At 41.6% G+C, this 20328-nt stretch overlaps 2 protein-coding genes across 4 annotated transcripts; both read left to right on the top strand.

Annotated features, from left to right (window-relative positions):
- Positions 1-760: 760 nt before the first annotated feature.
- Positions 761-1529, top strand: LOC123103248 (defensin Tk-AMP-D2). The gene is made up of 2 exons (XM_044524777.1): positions 761-959; positions 1058-1529. Exons 1-2 carry the CDS (start codon positions 887-889, stop codon positions 1234-1236), a joined length of 252 nt encoding a protein of 83 aa, XP_044380712.1. The 5' UTR covers positions 761-886; the 3' UTR covers positions 1237-1529.
- A 4005-nt stretch (positions 1530-5534) lies between these two features.
- Positions 5535-20030, top strand: LOC123103256 (methionine S-methyltransferase). 3 transcript variants are annotated; one of them, XM_044524790.1, is made up of 12 exons: positions 5535-5911; positions 15212-15405; positions 15752-15958; positions 16046-16141; positions 16282-16470; positions 16664-16852; positions 16925-17161; positions 17285-17419; positions 17552-17863; positions 17972-18151; positions 18356-19321; positions 19488-20030. In XM_044524790.1, the coding sequence occupies exons 1-12, from the start codon at positions 5611-5613 to the stop codon at positions 19800-19802; spliced, it is 3321 nt and encodes a 1106-aa protein (XP_044380725.1). In that variant the 5' UTR covers positions 5535-5610; the 3' UTR covers positions 19803-20030. The 3 variants fall into 3 exon arrangements, with proteins under 3 accessions (XP_044380725.1, XP_044380732.1, XP_044380738.1); XM_044524797.1 differs by lacking the exon at positions 5535-5911 and adding an exon at positions 12717-13166; XM_044524803.1 differs by lacking the exon at positions 5535-5911 and adding an exon at positions 14242-14486.
- The last annotated feature ends 298 nt before the right edge of the window (positions 20031-20328 follow it).

Here is a 20328-nt window from a genome sequence, read left to right on the forward strand (position 1 = left end):
GATGATAACATAGCCTATATACTACACTAATGAAGCAGGATCATCAGGAAAGATTTTATCAAAGCAAGCTTTATTCCTGGCTTTAGAACAGTCCAACAGAGATAGCAACCCCCCACACGGAACAATTTTCCTTTGGTCATGAGGGAATGATTTGCTGCTGTTAAAAACCTATAGTACAGAGCGTTTAGATCACTGAAACACTCATATTTTTCTTTACAGAAGAAATACTTTAGTATTAGCGAATATTACATATAGATGGTTTGGGGCAGATCATATGGATTGCCTATGCACAACCGTTGGTGCAGATCATACACTACTGATTCGGAACGAGTGCGATCTGCCCATGGCCACAGCTGACGGGGTGGCAACCTTATCCAGGTCTATCTGCTTGTCGTCCTGCCGATCGATCCCCTCAGCAGGGTCTGCTGGCTCTGGGCTCTCATCGCAAGAAGTGACTAGGCGTGTAAAATGTAAGCAAAGTTGGCAGAAAGCAATGAATCCAGCGCAGGCAAAAGCATCGCCATTCACTGCTCTGCCGACGAGCTCCACTCACTCAGTCGTAGCCCGGCCGTAGGCCCCTGGCCGGCTTGAGCAAGCACATGTCGACATCGAGTGAATTATTGGAGACCCCTGCTCTGCTGCCATGGCAACGTACATGGAATTGATATCTCCCACCCACCACCACTAATATCTACAGTACCCCCCCCCCCCCCCCCCCCCCCCTCTCTCTCTCTCTGTGGCTATATAAACTCCTGCATCGTCTTGTATCTACACCACCTTGGCATTGCTAGACAGGACAGCCTATATTGACGTAGACGCAGCAGGAGCAGCAGCAGCGAACTCTGTCAGTTCTCTAGCATCTCCGGTGAAGCAAGCAAGCAGAGAGATGGCGTCCCCTCGTCGCATGGCCGCCGCGCCCGCCGTCCTCCTCCTCGTCCTGCTCCTCCTCGTCGCCACGGGTACGCCCGTCCGTCCGTCCATGGATAGTAGTAATGAGCATCTCTACTCACCGGCCGGCACTTACTTATTGAGTTATTGGACTGTGGTTGCATTGCAGAGATGGGGACGATGAAGACGGCGGAGGCCCGGACGTGCCTGTCGCAGAGCCACAAGTTCAAGGGCACCTGCCTCAGCAACAGCAACTGCGCCGGCGTGTGCCGCACCGAGAACTTCCCCGACGGCGAGTGCAACTCCCACCGCCTCGAGCGCAAGTGCTTCTGCAAGCGCACCTGCTAAGCAAGCCCAGTCCGCGCTACTGGCTCTGGCTAGCTAGACTGCTAGATCAGCAGCCATGCCGTCAGTTAGATCTGTTCGTCCCTACTTTTGTTTCCGTTTGCTTTACGTTGCTCTTGGGGATGACTGAAAATAAAGTAGCTACCTACATCCTCTGCATTGGCTGTTCCACTGCATGTTGTCTAAGTGTTTCTGGCTTTAGTTTGTGCTGTTGATGTAATAACGATGCCACTAACAATTTGGCTTCTATGTGTTGTGTTGAAACTTGGAATCAATCGGTTATTAGTTGGCTTGTCTGTTAAACGGAGTAAACAATTGTTTTATTGTTTCTTTTTTTATGAGAGAAACGGAGCAAGCATTTTCATGTAGCAAAACAAACTTCCCAAGTTTCACAGCTATATTAACTCGACGTGCATGAATGGCTCTGTTTTTTAACATACAAGTTAAAAAAAATTAAATACATGTACAAACATTTTTCAAATACACATAGAGTTTTGTTTAATGGTACAGAAGTTTTTTTACATTGTATAAACTTTTTTTGCAAATACCTGTTTGAATTGTTTTTCAAATACATGCAAAAGATTTTTTTTTAATACACGACGAACACATTTTTCAAATGCATGTTCAATTTTTTCTAATGGTACCAAATATTTCCTGGAAACATTGTTTACAGTGTATAAACATTTTTTATAAAATTTCCTTAACATATTTTTGAAATCATGAGAACATTTTTTCAGATGTCACAAACATTTTTAATTAAAAAAATATGTTCTAAAATTACGCAAAAGAATAAATTGTATAAATATTATTTAAAAATTTCATGAACATTCTTTGAACACCTGAACATTTTTAAATGTTATGGATATTTTTTTCTGAATAGTACAAACATTTTATGATAGTTCACCATTGATGTTGCACATGTCCAGAGTATAGATAATTCTTCTGACACAAAGAAATGTTGCAGATGCACCGCTAATACATATATTTATGACAAGAGGAAATATTTACAGGAAAGAAGAAGCATTTTTTTCTGGAGAGCAGCGTTTCTCCTCCCGGGCTCAAATGAGCCCGGGCAAAATCAGAAAATCTTTAAAAATAGAAAAAAATCAGAAAATCCTGAATTTTATTTGGAAGCAAGATGCTCATATGCGTGACGTTCATGCAAAAATAGGTGGAGTTTGGACATTTGAGGAGCGCGCGACAAAAAAGACAAAATTCAGCTCTGTGAGTAAGGTTACTGTTCACGCACTGTTTGGACCGATTTTCTCTTTTTTGCCACGAGCTTCTCAGATGTCCAAACGGGATGAAATTTTGTACGGACATCATGCACGCGAACATCTCCATACAAAAAAACTTCAGATTTTTTTTTGAAATTTTCTAGCATTTTCTTTGAATCTACTGTAGCTTAGGAGCAGATGAGCCCGGGCACCGAGTTGGATCTCCATTTTTTCTGAGCAAACTGAAAAGAAGAAGCAATTAAATGGATAATAGCACTAAAATCATATATGGGCCACCCAGTAGTGCAGCCCACCCAGTAGTGCAGTCCAAGTCGCACGCGCACCCCGCAGGCGGACTGACCACTACTTGTTGTATATATAAGATAAGAGAAGGCGACGGCGTGGTGAAAGAGAACAAGGAGGGGTGGTGTTGCTCCATCCCTTGTCCTTGGATCGCTGAGGTGGCTCAACCAAGGCCCTCCCTCGCTTAGCTGCTTGACTGATTGGCATCCCTAGACACACATTCATTCCATTTACTCCTACTACAGGAATGGGAGTTAAGTGGCACGGGGTTTCTCACGGCCATTCAATGAGGTTCCTTCCCAAGATGCTGACAACAAGCCAGAGCAATTTATTTGTTTTCCTACATACAACGACTTCACATGCTTCTTGGACCGACCCGTTAAATGCTATATACACAGCCAAAAACAGAGGTGTTTTTCTATGAGAATTATTTAGAACAGTTTTGTACATTTTTAAACATGACCGGCACATGGTGATGAATTGAGTTAATCTGAATGAAGCATGATCATAACTCACACAGCTCTGTGTTCGGCTTCGCTTCGAGTCGCCCCGACGATGCGGAGTCGGGGCATGGACTTGCTCCGCCCATCCTCGCTATATCAACAGTTGCAGGAATTTGGCAAAATCTCAGTGCTTGGTAATTAATTTGAAGCCAACTCACTGAGTCGCTCAGTGGTGTAGTAATCTGGAGAAAAACTCTCAAAGGATAGGGATAGATAGATAGCCATGAAACAAAACAATCACCATGCTAATCAAAGATGCTTATTCACAACACTAACACCCCATATAAAACCCTCTTTGTGGAACATGTGCACATATTTTGACAGAGGTTGTGGCTCTAAGCTTACATCATGTTGTCTAGGTAATTAAGATGAAGTACTATACTATGATAGCAGTCAATATGGGAGGCAGATTCTCATGTCTTCATATATGCTCTACTAAGGTTAATTCAATACTTATTCAACACATACTTTCTAGAGAATTATATTTTTGGACTCATAATTTCAAGACCCAACACATACCCAAAACCAAGAGAACACAATCAGGCAAGGTTAAAAAAAAAGAGAAAACTATCTGCAAAAAAATACTAGTTAAAGCAATACGAACCATAGGAAAATTGATAACATTAATCAAGATAAAATTCGCATTTCAACAAAAAAATTAAATTTAAGGAGGAGTAACCTTCAAAAAAATCAGACATCTTGGCATGCATAGTACTCCCTCCGTTCCTTTATATAAGGTGTATTGTTTTTTTTTTTGATAAAATTCCACAATGTAAGGTGCATTTCTTCTAATTCTCTTTATATCGCTCCAGAAAGAGGAAATGATCTCTCTCCCCATTTACTATATTTCTCCTTGTATCAAAAGAAGGAAACTTCTCTCTCTCGATTGCATGTATCTCTTACTTTCCTGCACTCACTGATTTACTTGGCACTAACCAACAAATTTGTCGAGGGTAATTTTGTCAACATCTCTATAATTATGGGCCTTCGTTACCGTGCCAAAAATAATACACCTTACATAAAGGAACGGAGGGAGTATTCTTTAGTAAAAGACGGAAGACTAGTCCAAAACATCATCTATTTTAGAATGGAGCAAGTGCTCTGCCTTGCAAAAATGTTGTATTAATTAGAGCGATATTCTAGTTTTTGCACTTGTAGGATCCAACAAAGGTAGCAGAATATGCGCAAGTTGCATGTTAACATAATTCGACGATGATCCACTTGGTTCCTTAATTATTAATACATGATGAAGGAGCACAAGATAATGGGCTAGCTGATCAATCATGCACCAGGGAGAGATAAAATACAGACAAGTTGCAACTGGGATGCCTACATTTACCTAATTAACAACTTTTTTCCAACAAACTATGAGATTTTATGGATTAAAGTTCATAATTCGCACTAGGCATGAAAATGAACAAACAAAAGGGCCATAATTTTTTTTGTTCTATCTGTTTCCATCAATGTAAATCGGGGGCGGAGATGTCCTTATTTTGAAATTAAATAAAATCGGAAAGATTGCTTCTTTTTTTTAAGATCCCGCACTTGCTGGCTTCATTTATTTAGCAGGGAACACACGGAAAACATGGTATTGATCAAGTGATCATGGAATAATGGACAAAAGGAGAGGAATATTGGTGTATGGGCCACCACCATTTGTTTGCTAATTGGATCACTTAAACGACTCGTGTATCATGAGTCATGCATGACACTAGTTAATGAAGTGGACATACAAAGGTAGGGGCACGGTGCATGTTAAACAAGTAAAAGGTGCACCACAAGATCTAGCAGCCAGGTCGGTCGATCCACTTGTGCATGCACAAGGAATAAAATTAAAGCCAACGCTGATCTAGAGATGTAGTTGCAGTGCAGGTTCCTTGACGACCCTTGGTGCCATGAAAGATGCATGATACTACCTATGTAAAGTAATATAAGATGTTTTAGATCACTTATATATTACTTTTACTTACATGGTAGATTATTGAGTAGATTATGAGTTAATATACAATTTGACGTGCTCGTACGTTGGCATCACAATTCACAATTCCAATTCCCATATGGATCGTCGATGATGCGCATGCATCTCCAGCCACATCCTTTTTCTAAAAAAATGCATCTCCAGCCACATGCATGTCAATGATCAGTTGGTGTGCCTTGATCTCGATTGATTTGGACAGTGATCTTTCGCAACTTGAATTAATAATCACCCGATCGCATCGAGCGAACCAGCGAGCGAGCACCACCATATATATTACTGGCGCACACAACAACCAGCCAGCAGCGCCTACACAGCCAGCCACTAATTTCTTTCTCTCCCTCCCCTTCCGCGATCGGCCGATCGAGCTCTGATCGCCATGGGCAGCGTGGCCGCCGCCGTGCAGGAGGACTCCACGTCGCCATCGGAGCTGGAGGCGGCGTTCCTGGAGCGGTGCGCGGCGTCGGGCGACGCGGCCTACGGCGAGCTGAGGGAGCTGCTGGCGCGCCTCCACGACCCGGCCACGCGGCAGGAGGCCAGGGTCTTCCTCACCGGCCTCCGCCGCCGCTCCTGCTCCGGCGAGGACGAGGACGAGTTCTTCCGGCGGTACGGGTTCTGCGTCCGGGAGCTGCTCCTCCACGACTCACGCTGCGGCCTCCCCATCACCACCCTCTCCTCAGGTACGTACACCACCTCTCAATCCAGCATCAAATTATGCGCTCATCTCTCTGCGATCGAATAATTCCTGTCCTTTCTTGTTTATTATTTTTTGTTTCTTCTGTTCTTGCTGTCATTGTCTTCTGGTGACGACGAGCGATTAGGACGTGGTGATGATTTTTTCTACGCATGTTAACGCCTAACCACAGCTTAGCTAGACAGGGTCAAGTCAACCTCCAAGTCTTATTATCAGAAAAACAAAATTGTACGTATAGTAGCACTAGCTACTGTATTTCGCCGTCGCTTACGGCGGAAAAGAAAACAGAAATACACCATCTTTTGTCTCTGCAAAAATACAACCACATTGCGATCGACAAGTACGCCATCTTTATCTGTTTCTGGCGGGTTTTCTGAGAGATTTTGAGCGTGGAGAGATTTCTTTTAGTGGAGGAGGATGTCTGGTAAATAAAAAAAGATTGGGCCCGTCCGATTTCCGTGGCCCACGGGAAACCCCAGTTGTCCTGCCAAGCTTGAGCTCACTCCTCCTAAAGAAAAGGACTGCAAAAAGCTTCATCGGATTGTCCACTACAAAGAGCTTTAGTTCTGTTAAAAAAAGTTCTAAAAAAAATACAAAGAGCTTTAGTTATGGTGCTCATGGTATACTATTACAATCCTAAAAAAATTCACCACTAATTAGTTGTCATACTCACCACTGGCAAATAATGAAAAATTGCATAAAATTATATTAGAAACAAATCCCTGCTAAATAATCTTTTGTTTTCTTAATGAAAAGTCAAGTATACATATTTTTTTGACCCACACATATATTAAAAACCATGTATTTTAGAGCATGTGGTGCTCTCCTCAATTATTGGCATATACCTAGCGTGCCAATATTTAGAGGAAATACACGTGAAGTAAACGCATGCTAAAATGTCACTATTATAAAGCATACACGTGGGTAACACATTAAATTTCATTGTTCTGTGGACAAATATAGCAACATCTGATCTGGACGCGAAATGATTTTATCCACTGTATGCTAGGCTAGGATACATTGTCTGAGAATCAAATTAAAGGAGCATTGTTTCCTCACGAAAGAATTTAGAAAATAAAAATGAATTAAACTACGTCCTGATCTCTGGAAAAAAGTAGAGAGAAAACAAATATCCAGAAAGAAAATAGCGATTTTTTTTGCAAATGACTAGATAGTGACTTTTAAATTCTTTTTTTAGTAAATAAATAGTCACTTTGAACTGATATTTCCCACAAAAAAAGAACTGATATTACAGACTCTCTGTAAAGCTACGTACATTGTGATCGAGCTCTCTTTTTTTGTGGCTTTTTTGCGGAAAATTTCTTGCACTGCCAATGAATGGGTCAATCTCAAGATTGGGCAGGCTATCGATACAGACAGGTCCGGCCCATCACATCTTTGTGGCCTATGGCCATGAACTATCATCTACAGTAGCTTCCCACGTGGGAAAAGTGGCATGATTTGTACTACTACTTAATTATTTTTGTTCCTACTTCCAAATTTTTTTTGTCCCCCTCAAAAAAATTTATTTTTGTCCTACAAATGTGGAGTGCACATAATTTTTTTCTTGGAACACATACACGTTGGCTTAAAGTTCATAACGGTACTGCTACAAAAATGGCTTCTACAAAATGTAAAAAAGCGGTCGATGAAAAAAAAATGAAATCAATGCAACCACAACGCGGGGCCATGATTTAATTACATGTATTCCACACGCGGTGAACACTCCGTCTATTATCCATCTCTCTCTTTCTCTCTCTCTCTCCGTCGATTCGATCATTCTTGACTAAGAAGAGAGGCAGCAAGAGGAATATTCCTGTCATTTTTATTTTGTGTGAGTATTGTTTATGTGTGTTCTGTTTCTTGCTGCCATTGTCTGATGACGATTAGAGATGACGACGTGCCGGTGGATTTTTCTATGCGTATGTTAATACATCTAACCACAGCTTGGCTAGCTAGACAGGGTCAAGTCAACCTCCAATTCTTTTACAGAAAAAAAATATAGGAGCACTACCTTCCATATAGTACTTCCCACTGTATTTTGGCATGGCTTAATCATTTTTATCTCTGCAAAAACTCAGAAAAAAAAGCATACGTACCACGTTGCGGTCGACAAGTACACCATCTTTATCTGTTTCTCGTGGATTTTTCTTTTTTGAGAAAATTCTCGTGAATTTTTCTGAGAGATTTTGAGTGTGGAGAGATTTTTTTCATTTTAGTTCAGGACGATGCAATCCAACGTCTGGTCAATAAAAAAGATTGGGCCATTTATCAAAAAAAAAGAAGATTGGGCCAGGGATAGACAAAGACAGCCTCGGCTCGTCAGATCTCCGTGGCCCTCTAGAAACCCCAATTGTCCTCCCAAGCTTGACCTGACCCTGAAAGAAAAGAACAGCAAAAAGCTTCATTGGATTGTCCGCTATAAGGAGCTTCAGTTATGGTGCTCAATGTATGGTACGTATTACAATTTTCATTTTTTTCACCACTGCTAATTAGTCTTCATACTTACTACTACTTACAAGGATAATAATATTATTAGGAACATAAAATTTATTTAATTTAATTTTATTATTAACGAAAATTCAAATAGACACAAAAATGTTTGACCGTCGGATATTTTAAAAACGTGTATCTCGGAGCATAAGCTGCACTCCTTAATTACTGTTATAGCTAGTGTGCCAATATTTAGAGGACATACACGTGAAATAAATGCATACTGAAATGTCACTATTATGAAATATATATATTTTTTCTCTGATTAAAGTCGACACACAAGGGTAAAGCTTTAAATTTAATTTTTGTGAAGACCAATATAGCGTCATCTGATCTGGACACAAAGCTAGGATGCACTATCTGAGAATTGAAGTAAAGGAGCGTTATTCCTCACAAAGAAGTTGGAATTTAAAAGAAAAGAAAATATAATTAAACTATGTCCTAATCTATGCTAAAAAAGAGGAGAAAACAAATATCCAAAAAGAAAATAGTGTTGTTTTTCAAATAACTAGATGATGACTCTGAACTGATATGACTAGACTCTTGGTGGAGGTAGGTACAGTGTGATTTAGCTGTTTTTTTTATGTGCGATATTTTGAAGAGAATTTCTTTTAGTGGATTTTTTTAGATTTTCTTTTAGATGTTTTTAGTCTTTTAGTGGATGCATTGCAATGTCTGGTCAACCTCAAGATTGGGCCAGCGGTCGAAGCAGACAGCTTCGGCCCATCACATCTTCATGGCCCACAGCCATGAACTCACGTGGAGAAAAAGTTCAACTAAGAAAACGTGGAGAAAAAGTGCCCCTAAAAATTATGGAGACAGATGTGGAGTTTCTACATATGGAGACAAATATGAAGACAGATGTGCCCCTAAAAAACGTGGAGCATTTGTGCATGAGCTCAAATGCTCCTGGTATGAACAGTAAAATAGAAAAAATTCAAAAAAAATCTGAATTTTTTTTGTGGCATACTTTAAGAAATGTTTGTCATGCATGCAAAATTTCATCATGAAATCACATTTGTGGAAGGTGTGGTAATAAAAACAAAATCGATGCTCTGAAAATGTTACTTACAAACGCATTTTGGAGCTCTAATTTTTTTTGGCACGGCTTCCAGCAATTAGATTTCGTGATGAAATTTTGCATGCACAACATACATTTGTGAAGGTATGTCACCAAAAAAATTCAGAATTTTTTGAATTTGTTTTCTATTTTTTTACTATTCACGCCAAGAGCATTTAAGCATGGGTGTAGAAAGGTACTTTCGGCATAATTTGCACTACTTGATGATTCTTGCTGTACAAATCTAGAGTCCACACAATTTAGAACGCATACACGTGGAATTAATGTTCATAACATCACTGTTACAAAAATGATTTCTACAATATGCAAAAATTTGGTTGATGGATTTTTTTTGTTTAAAATCAACGCAACTACAAAGGTGGGACAATTATTTAATTAGACGTATTTCACACGTGGAGGATACTGCTAATTATAATCCTTTTGGTTTGTAATTGCTGACACAGTGACAATTATACCATTGATTTAGATGAGGAGGAAAATGAAAATGAAATTGAAGAAGCAAACTATAAAACTGCCTATCTATCCCTCTCGGTCAGATTATCCATCTATCTATCTCTCGACCAGTTGATCCTTCTCAACAAACAAGCTAGCAGGCGAGAAGGATTTCCATCTGTTATTTATCTATATATCATAATATATGTATGTTTTGTCTTTGTTATCGTAGTCGGTGACAATGATAGACTATGACCTGGTGATTGATTTATTTATTTTTTGCGGGTAAGGTGGTGGATTTTTCTATCCATGCTACTAACAACTAACTCACATCTTAGCTAGGCAGTCTCAACCTTCAAGTCTTGCTTGTAGGGTAAGTACTCATGTTGTTCACAATACATTATTATATAATTATTTCTCACAAGTAAATTGTTGTTGTGTGCACTGTATCCAAGAATAAGAATTTGCATAAACTTATCTCAAAACAATTCCCCGGCTAAATTATACGTAAAAGAAACTTGTGTAACATCGACGTCGTCTGGGCCACTAAAATTTTCTTCAAAAATAAATAATCATATGGATATTTAAGAGTTGTAGGATTAGCACGAAAACGGCAATGAAGCGTGTGAGACGCATGGTAATGAACTAGTTGTTTTCAGCATAAGGGGCACTCTTTAATTATTGTTGTGTAGCTAACATGGACGTGACCTGCCAAGTTAATGTCAGCTACAATGTCACTGTTATACTGAAATCGACACATTGTTGCGTGTAAATGGGGCCATGTGTTGATTAGGCACACTGTGCACATGGGAAACACGGTTAGTTTCATTGTCGTGGGGACAAATTTAACGACATATGCTTTAGAAGACAACTAATATTATCCACATGAGTGAGTTGTCGTCATACACGTGACATACCAAGTTAATGCATGCTAAAACGTCGTTGTTATAAAATGTTCCATTCAAGCCGATGCATTTTTACACTTCACGTGTGGAAAAACATGTTAACTTTGATTGTTGTGGGGGACAGATATAGCAACACATAGACGGGGAAATATTGTTATCAGCATACGTGATTCATCAATAGTCATGCGCCAACTCTTAATTACCATTGCTATCAAGATGAACACATGAGGCAATCATTCGTAAATTGAAAGACAAGTATTCACATTAAACTGTACTCGAAATTCTCGGGAAAAATTAAATATGTATGTTAGTTTAGTGGCGCATGCCAAGTCAAAGTTGAAATAATTTCTTGTCCCATCCGCTACTCATTTCATAGAAATGGCGGTAAAGTCAAGAAAGAAGTCATGGAACTCCCATGCACCACACATGGGGATTGAAAAATGGCACCATATATACATCTTTATATTGCTTTCGCCATAGAAAAATGAAAGCCATGGATTGAGTTCACCGAGGTGTCTATTTTATTTTACTTTTCTCCATCTGAGTGATAGCACCTTCAAAGGAGAAAAAGTCACACACCACTAATACATACATACCAATCCTATGGACCACATATTAGCATGTCTATATAATTATCCGCAGAATTTGGGGAAGAAAGTGCAAAATGGAAGATGAAGAAAGCTATATAGCACCAACTTGGTGGCTCACCTAACCCACATGCATCATGAGGTTTTAATTCTCCTCCCCTTTTCAATTTCAAAAGTCTAAGGAGTCGGATGTACTACTATTTGATGAATCAAATTAAAGGAGCATTATTGCGTCAAATAAAATAGCCACATTATACTATTAATTTTTTAAATACTAAATGATACACAATAGAATATGTATTATTTTAAGATGAAAAAATATTTGCAGCCACAAAAAGTTCTCAAGCAAAATGATGCTGCCGCGAATCTCCGAAGAATACGAATTTATGTTTGTACCCTTGTTGTCCACCGTGAGATCTAGAGTCTTCGCAGCTCACCTGCCTATATAGCAAGCGGGCTCCCCTTCGCCATTGCTTTTCCACCTTGCCTCTATTTTATATGAGTTCATCAGAGGTCTATTTATTTTGAGGTCTAGAGTTCTCAAGCAAAAAACAACACCATTTTATATGAGTGCTGAAAAATGACACTATTTATTTATATTTGTAAGTACCTGTCCAAATTGTTTTTGCCAATGGGGAACAAAAAAGGGTGTGGTCTGAGTTCATCAAAGGTCTATTTCACTTATTGTACTTCCCCACCTTCACATGAGAAAAAGTAAGAGACAAAATAATACCAATCCTATGGACCATAATTTTAGAACATTTTTTTGCAAGATTTGAGGAAAGAGGAACATAACATATAAAAAGATGTAAATGAAGCTTGTATGTAACACCAACTTGGTGGCTCACAATCATCACGAGGTTTCAATTTCTCCCCCTTAGGATATACTATGTCTGTAGCCTAAGCTTACAATCTTCTCAATTTAAAAAGCCTAAGCTTAGGATATACTATGTCTGTAGCCTACCAAAACGTCTAATATTTTGGTACAAAGATAGGTACTACTCTTTTTTTATCCATTTTGATGACAAGTATTTTCGAACGGAGGGAGTACTTTTTAAGAAGGAATAGCAAATTAAAGGAGCATTATTGGCCCCGGAAAGAATAGAGCAGCATTATTGTGTATAAAAATATCTACGGCCTCATAAATTAAAAAAACTATATACATGCATTATGGCACATGTATAGTAGTATTATTTTATAAGATGAAAATCATTTGCAGCCTAAAAAATTATTCAAGCAATTATTTTGGAGGCGCTGGTGTCACAGGATCTCCCAGTAAATAGGAATTGACGGTTGTGCCCTCGTCGTCCACGGCGACGACGTCTAGCCCCTTCGCCCCGCCTCCACGGGCCGGGCCCCTATATAGCCAGCCGGCTTCCTCTCCGCCATTGCTGTCCCCCTCATTGACCTCACACCTCACCTCCTCCTCCTCCTCTTCCCACTCCTACTCGAACCTCGCATCCAGAACGACCATCTGACCCGGTCCGCTGAGGGGAATGGCTGCGGCGGCGGAGGGCGTGGAGGCGTTCCTGGCGACGTGCGCGGCGTCGGGGGACGCGGCGTACGGCGCCGCCAAGGCCGTGCTGGAGCGGCTGGACGCGCCGGCCACGCGCGCCGAGGCCAGGCGGCTCCTGGGCGCCGTGCGACGGCGCTTCGCCGCCGGCGGCCCCGCGGCCGGCCTCGAGTGCTTCCGCACCTACCACTTCCGCATCCACGACGTCGTGCTCGACCCCCACCTCCAAGGTCCCTCCTTTTCCCCCCCTCCATCCACATCCCATCCGCACAGAAAAAGAAAATACAGTAAATCTACCGCCATTGGCGGGCTAGGCGATCTGGGCGCGGCGCCGGAACCTCGCGGCCCGGCGGGCAATCCCGGCTCGATCCGGTTACCGCCGCCGGAAATCCCAGTTTCTTGACAGGATATTTCCCCCCCAGTTCTTATTATTAGTCACCACTGCTTGCTAAGTGCAGTGCTAGTGCTACCATCAGCAGCAGCCCAACAAGAAACAAATACAGTATATAACAAGGATCCAATTTTGCCAAGAATCCGATGATCCACCCACCCATTGGGGAGGGAGGAGAGGATAACATTATTATTGCATTACTCAAGCAGCACACACGACAAGGATCCTTTGGGGAGCCGTGTAGCCCATGTGGCCGCTGTGTTGGCTGGTGAGGATTCGGTCCCCATGCTCTTCATCCGGGGAGCAGCTTGCCTGGGATGCTGAGTAAGTAATTTGGACACTCTCCGTTTGGCCCTTTGTATCGAATGGGAAATGCCTTTCGTCAAGTGCTCCGGTTCAGGATATGCTACTGGATAATAATCTTAATGCGATTGTGACGTGCCTCCTTGCACGAGGCTTTGATTTGATAGTATATCTCACGGAATCGGCGGTCTGGGTGCCGGAATCTTGCGGTCCGGTGGAAAATTACGGGCTCAATCCGGTTACTGCCGTCAGTAATTTTTGTTCTCATCGTCAGTAAATTGGTTCGGTGATAAAACATTTCCCTAGCTCAGCTGATGCTAGTTATTAAATTGTTGTTATTGGCAGCTCAGTGCAGAGTATTATTGTGTTATCGCCATACTAGCAAACACACCGAAGATCTGACTTTGTGTGCCCAGTGACTGAGCCACCCAATTGGAAGGAAAACGATTACATTATTAACTAAATAACAAGGGCACAATTATGTGTGGACTGTATAGTATATAGCACAAAATTATCTTGTTTGTTGCCATGTGTATGGGATCTTTCAGAATCGGCGTATCCCATGATTGCGCTGGAGTGCTGACCATGTGGCCGTTGCGTGATGTTGTTCGCTGCTGCAAGCTAGTGTAAAGTGTCCCTGGAAGGATATACTATACATCTAATATTTATGTATGTACAATGATTCGGTCCCCATGCTCCTTATACAGGGAACAGCTTGCCTCGGTTGCTGAGTAATTTAGGCTGTCCATTTGGCTCTTTTATCAAATGGGATGGGAAATGCCTTTCTTCATCTGTGTGACATGTTTCGGTTCAGGATTTGCTCTTGGACAATCTCAAGTTAATATATCCGATCCTGGTGGGCACCTTTTTGAGAGATTCCTCAATCATCAAGTATAATATTTACGTATGCAATTTACAAACAGGGAGACATTTTTTAATAGGTCAGAATTCAAATTGAGCCAGACCTAAGAACTACTGGGGATAGTTAGCTAGTTGCATTCAGATATATGGCTTCACTTGGACCACATTGGTCTGTTGAACACTTACTAACTTATTGGCTTGTGGAGGTATGATAAAAGGATCAAGGGATACACATATGAGATTAGAACAGCCTGAGGCGTTGGCCAAATGATTCATTTAAAGGAGTATTTTGATGGCCTTACTCCTTAGACATCTCTACTGCATGTTAGATATTTCGAAGAGAAAGGTTATCCTATTTATTGGCAGAACAAACCTGCCCACCACCTCCTATCATAGTAAGAATAAAAACATGACAGTTGAGCCTGAGATACTTATTGCCATAACAACTGAAATATAGCATACATACAACATATCTCTAGTTAACTAATATTGTATATAGATTGACGTAGCCTTTGCACTGGAACAGCTGTGATTTTACAAGATTCTCACACTACCTGAAGTCTGGACCTGACACGATTGTTAATGTTTTTGTGTATAAGTTGTCGTCTTTAGTTGGCGCACTAGTAAAAGCTTTCCCAGTTCACTATGCATTAACTTTTTCCTGATCAAGTATCTATTATTTGGTTTTCATATCTTGACAAATTTATCAACTGCTTCTAGGGTTCCAACAAAGAAAGAAGCTAACAATGATGGAGATACCCAGCATTTTTATTCCAGAAGATTGGTCATTCACTTTTTATGAGGGTCTCAATCGGCACCCAGATTCCATCTTCAGGGATAAGACAGTGGCAGAGCTGGGATGCGGTAATGGTTGGATATCCATTGCACTTGCGGAGAAGTGGTGCCCTTCGAAGGTTGGTACCTCCTTTTCTGTGGATATTTATTGTATCTCCTTTTGCAAAAGTGGGACCTGCAGCAGTTAGACATTTACTCAGGTTACTTGAGCAGAAACTTTTAGCTGTACTTGATTTGCTTGGTATACCTGATAAAACAATACAAGTTGAACATATTGCTTTCAAAATTTGAGCACGGCACTACCACCACATATTATTTCTACTATGCTGAACAGTCACTGTCCTTTGAAAAGAATAAAAGCAAGGACACACACTTCAGTAATTTGAGCCACACATACCAGTGAATCAAATTAGTTTGCAGTCGGCTTGGCATTACATTGCTTGAGCATTGTTTGTTCTTTTGAAGGTCTATGGTCTGGATATAAACCCAAGAGCTATCAAGATTGCATGGATAAACCTTTACCTGAATGCACTAGATGACGATGGTCTCCCAATCTACGATGCGGAGGGGAAAACATTGCTTGACAGAGTCGAATTCTATGAATCTGATCTTCTTTCTTACTGTAGAGATAACAAGATAGAACTTGATCGCATTGTGGGATGCATACCACAGGTATGGTCAGGTTTTACCAATTTTTTGTGAAAGGGCATTATAGTCGATCAGCACTTAATGAAAATGCCCTTAATGTCTGCCTTTCAGATTCTTAACCCCAATCCAGAGGCGATGTCAAAGATTGTAACTGAAAATTCGAGTGAGGAGTTCTTGTACTCCTTGAGCAACTACTGTGCTCTTCAGGTAAGTTGAGATATGTCTTCTATTTAAACTTGCCTTTCGTAAAAGAATGACAGTTCTTATGCCATGATGTACTATGGCTGATTGTACTGTTCTAGCTTCCTATTGTTAATTTTGTTTGTTTGTGAACTTACTGCATCCAGGGCTTTGTTGAGGACCAATTTGGCCTCGGGTTGATTGCTCGTGCTGTTGAAGAAGGGATATCTGTGATAAAGCCTAGTGGTCTTATGGTATTCAACATGGGAGGCCGGCCAGGACAAGGTGTCTGTGAGCGCCTATTTCTACGCCGTGGATTTCGCATCAATAAGCTCTGGCAAACAAAAATTATGCAGGTAATGATGCGTTGACAAACTAATCAGAGTGTTTTTCATGCAAGCATTATGTCCTGGTCTTTTGAAATATGCTCTTCATGTTGCATACCAATCTTTAGCTGGGCCTAGAATTTTCATCTACTAGCTTACATTTTTATATTACAAGACCATTTTTTTTGTTAAGGATCATTACCAACTAGTTGGGTCTTTTCAGGCTGCTGACACAGACATCTCAGCTTTAGTCGAAATTGAGAAAAATAGCCGACATCGTTTCGAGTTCTTTATGGATCTTGTTGGGGATCAGCCTGTGTGTGCACGCACAGCATGGGCATACATGAAATCTGGTGGCCGCATTTCACATGCTTTGTCTGTGTATAGCTGTCAACTTCGCCAGCCCAACCAGGTACCTATGCTCTCTGATTACATTTATTAAAAAAAATAATGGCGGGAATAGTACTAATTTGGTGAATTTCAGGTGAAGAAAATATTTGAGTTCCTTAAAGACGGATTCCATGAAGTCAGCAGCTCCCTTGATTTGTCCTTTGATGACGATTCTGTTGCTGATGAAAAAATTCCTTTCCTGGCATACCTAGCTAGTTTCTTGCAAGAGAACACGTCTAATCCTTGTGAGCCTCCAGCTGGATGTTTAAACTTCCGGAATCTTGTTGCCGGATTTATGAAGAGTTACCACCACATCCCATTAACTCCTGACGTAAGACTTGGTGTTTATTCCTGTGCAATTATGTTTGTTTATTAGGAATTCATAAGATCAACCTATTTGGTGTTTCTCACCTATGCTTCATGTGACACTCCTTTTTCTTTGCTGGTGCACCAGAATGTTGTTGTGTTCCCATCCCGTGCAGTTGCAATAGAAAATGCTCTTCGATTGTTCTCACCGGGACTTGCAATTGTTGATGAACACCTAACCAGACACTTGCCCAAGCAATGGTTAACATCTTTAGCAATTGAGGTACTTTGATCAATCCTCCCCTCTCTCTCTCCGCGTGTGTTTGAAACTTGGGAAAAATACATTCCTGTTCTGTGAAGAAAAAGTTAATGCTGACAAGAAATCTGATGCGGTTGCCCCTCTTTTAAATTTCAGGAAAGTGACCATGCTAAAGACACTGTAACTGTAATCGAAGCACCACGCCAATCAGATTTGCTGATTGAGTTGATCAGGAAATTGAAGCCTCAGGTTGTTGTTACTGGCATGGCTCAGTTTGAGGCTATCACCAGTGCTGCTTTCGTGAACTTATTAAGCGTAACGAAGGATGTTGGTTCCCGATTGTTACTAGATATTTCAGAGCATCTGGAGTTGTCTAGTCTGCCAAGCTCAAATGGTGTATTGAAATATCTTGCTGGAAAGACCCTACCTTCGCATGCGGCCATATTGTGTGGCTTAGTAAAGAATCAGGTGCCTGTCAATCAGCCTGAACTTTAGTTAAACTGCTGTGCATACTTTTTTATGTACTGTAGAATCATCTCCTTAAATGTACTCATTTCTGTTTGCTAAATCTTGCAGGTTTATTCTGATCTGGAAGTTGCTTTTGCTATCTCTGAAGATCCAACTGTTTATAAGGCATTGTCACAAACTATTGAGCTACTGGAAGGACATACTTCTGTGATCAGCCAGCACTATTATGGTTGTCTTTTCCATGAGCTGTTGGCGTTTCAAATTGGCGACCGGCATCCACAAGAAGAGGTAAAAATGACTTGCCTCTTCCAGTTCTCCATCTTACTCGTTGTGACCGCATGATGCCGAATGGCCTGTTTAAGTGGACACTCCCCTCAGCACGTGCCAGCTGGGTACTTTGATTACACCACAATGAGCTCCTCAATGTGTTTGGAGGTGTTTGGTTTATGTTTTTCATCTTTCCCCTCTTAATTTTTTGTTGCGCTTTTTCAGAGAGAACCTGCAGAAGTGATCTCTAAGGAGATGATTGGGTTTTCAAGTTCAGCTATGTCCACCCTAGAAGGAGCCGAGTTTTTCTTTCCTGGCTCCAAGGAATCTGGTGTCATACATATGGATCTGGACCGCAGCTTCTTGCACGTACCTTCTGCAGTAAACGCCTCCATTTTTGAAAGTTTTGTTCGTCAGAACATCACTGATTCTGAAACCGATGTCCGTTCCAGCATTCAGCAGCTGGTGAAAGATAGCTATGGCTTCTCAGCAGATAGCTGTTCGGAAATTATATACGGGAACACCTCTCTCGCGCTCTTCAACAAGCTTGTTCTTTGCTGCATGCAAGAACAAGGCACCTTGCTTTTCCCCTTGGGCACCAACGGGCATTACGTCAACGCGGCAAAGTTTGTGAACGCAGCCACCTTGACTATTCCAACAAAGGCAGATTCGGGCTTCAAGATCGAACCAAGCGTTCTAGCCGCCGCACTAGAGAAGGTGTCTCAGCCGTGGGTCTATATTTCTGGCCCCACAATCAACCCTACTGGCTTTCTGTACAGCGACGCTGATATAGCAGAGCTGCTTTCTGTCTGTGCGAAATACGGAGCCAGGGTGGTGATAGATACCTCCTCCTCTGGTCTGGAGTTCCAAACCGCCGGCTGTAGCCAGTGGAATTTGGAAAAATGTCTTTCTACTGTGAAGTCTTCAAATCCCTCGTTCTCCGTTGTCCTGCTCGGGGAGCTGTCCTTTGAGCTGACCACGGCTGGGCTTGACTTCGGGTTTCTGATCATGAGCGACTCGTCCTTGGTTGACACATTTTACAGTTTCCCAAGCTTGAGTCGGCCACACAGCACGTTGAAGTACACGTTCAGGAAACTGTTGGGTCTTAAGAACCAGAAGGATCAGCATTTCTCTGACCTCGTCGCTGAGCAGAAGGAGACGCTGAAGAATCGTGCCAACCAGTTGATTAAGGTATGCCTTTTGCGATATCCCGGGTTTAGGCTCTCCGTTTTCTTCCACTGACCAGCTCTCAGATGATCCCCTTATATCCTTGGTTTAATTTGAGTACTTCGAGTTTGACACGCATACCTGACACATTCTTTCTTCTTGTTTTATTTTCCTGTGATGTGATGAACAGACACTTGAGAGCTGTGGCTGGGATGCCGCGGGCTGCCATGGAGGCATCTCGATGCTGGCGAAGCCGACCGCCTATATTGGCAAGTCGCTCAAGGTTGACGGCTTCGAGGGCAAGCTCGATAGCCAGAACATCAGGGAAGCGCTCCTCAGGTCCACCGGGCTGTGCATAAGCAGCAGCTCATGGACCGGGGTGCCGGACTACTGCCGGTTCAGCTTTGCTCTGGAGAGCGGCGAGTTCGACCGGGCGACGGAGTGCATCACCCGGTTCAGGGAGCTGGTCCTCGGTGGCAGTGCTAAGGTGAATGGTAGCAACTAGGGCTGTTGGGTGGGTCAAGTGGGTGAAGAAACTGTAAAACCTGAAGGGATGAGATGAGATGTAACCACTCTTATCTGTCTTTACCTGTTTGAAATACTTTGTTTCAAATCGAAATGGAATAAAAGCACGTAATCTCTGATGTAAATGCATTTGGCAATCGGCTTCTTGTGCTCTGAAGAATGTACTGCATGTTTACTTTTAATCAGAAGATGATTTGTTTTGTACTCCTACCATTTTCTTTCAGCGTAGTGGTGCTGGATATAATTAACCAAAGAAAAAGGAAGACCTGCAGGTACATCTTTTTACTTGTTAATTTGATGAAGAACATAGCAATAGTTTTTGAAAAACTCAAAACAAATTCAGAGTATGACCGTTTGTGTTTCTCTACTCCTAATGGAGCAGTTGGTAGTCTCCGCCGGTTAATTTTCGTCCCACCACTTTCGTCCGGTTTTTTTCGTAGGTTAACCTTCGTAGATTTTTTCCGCACCACCGCTCCGGCTCAGGAAAACCCGTACGATGGCCCTCC

The sequence above is a fragment of the Triticum aestivum genome, chromosome 1B, assembly GCF_018294505.1.
Source record: "Triticum aestivum cultivar Chinese Spring chromosome 1B, IWGSC CS RefSeq v2.1, whole genome shotgun sequence".
Lineage (NCBI taxonomy): Eukaryota > Viridiplantae > Streptophyta > Magnoliopsida > Poales > Poaceae > Triticum > Triticum aestivum.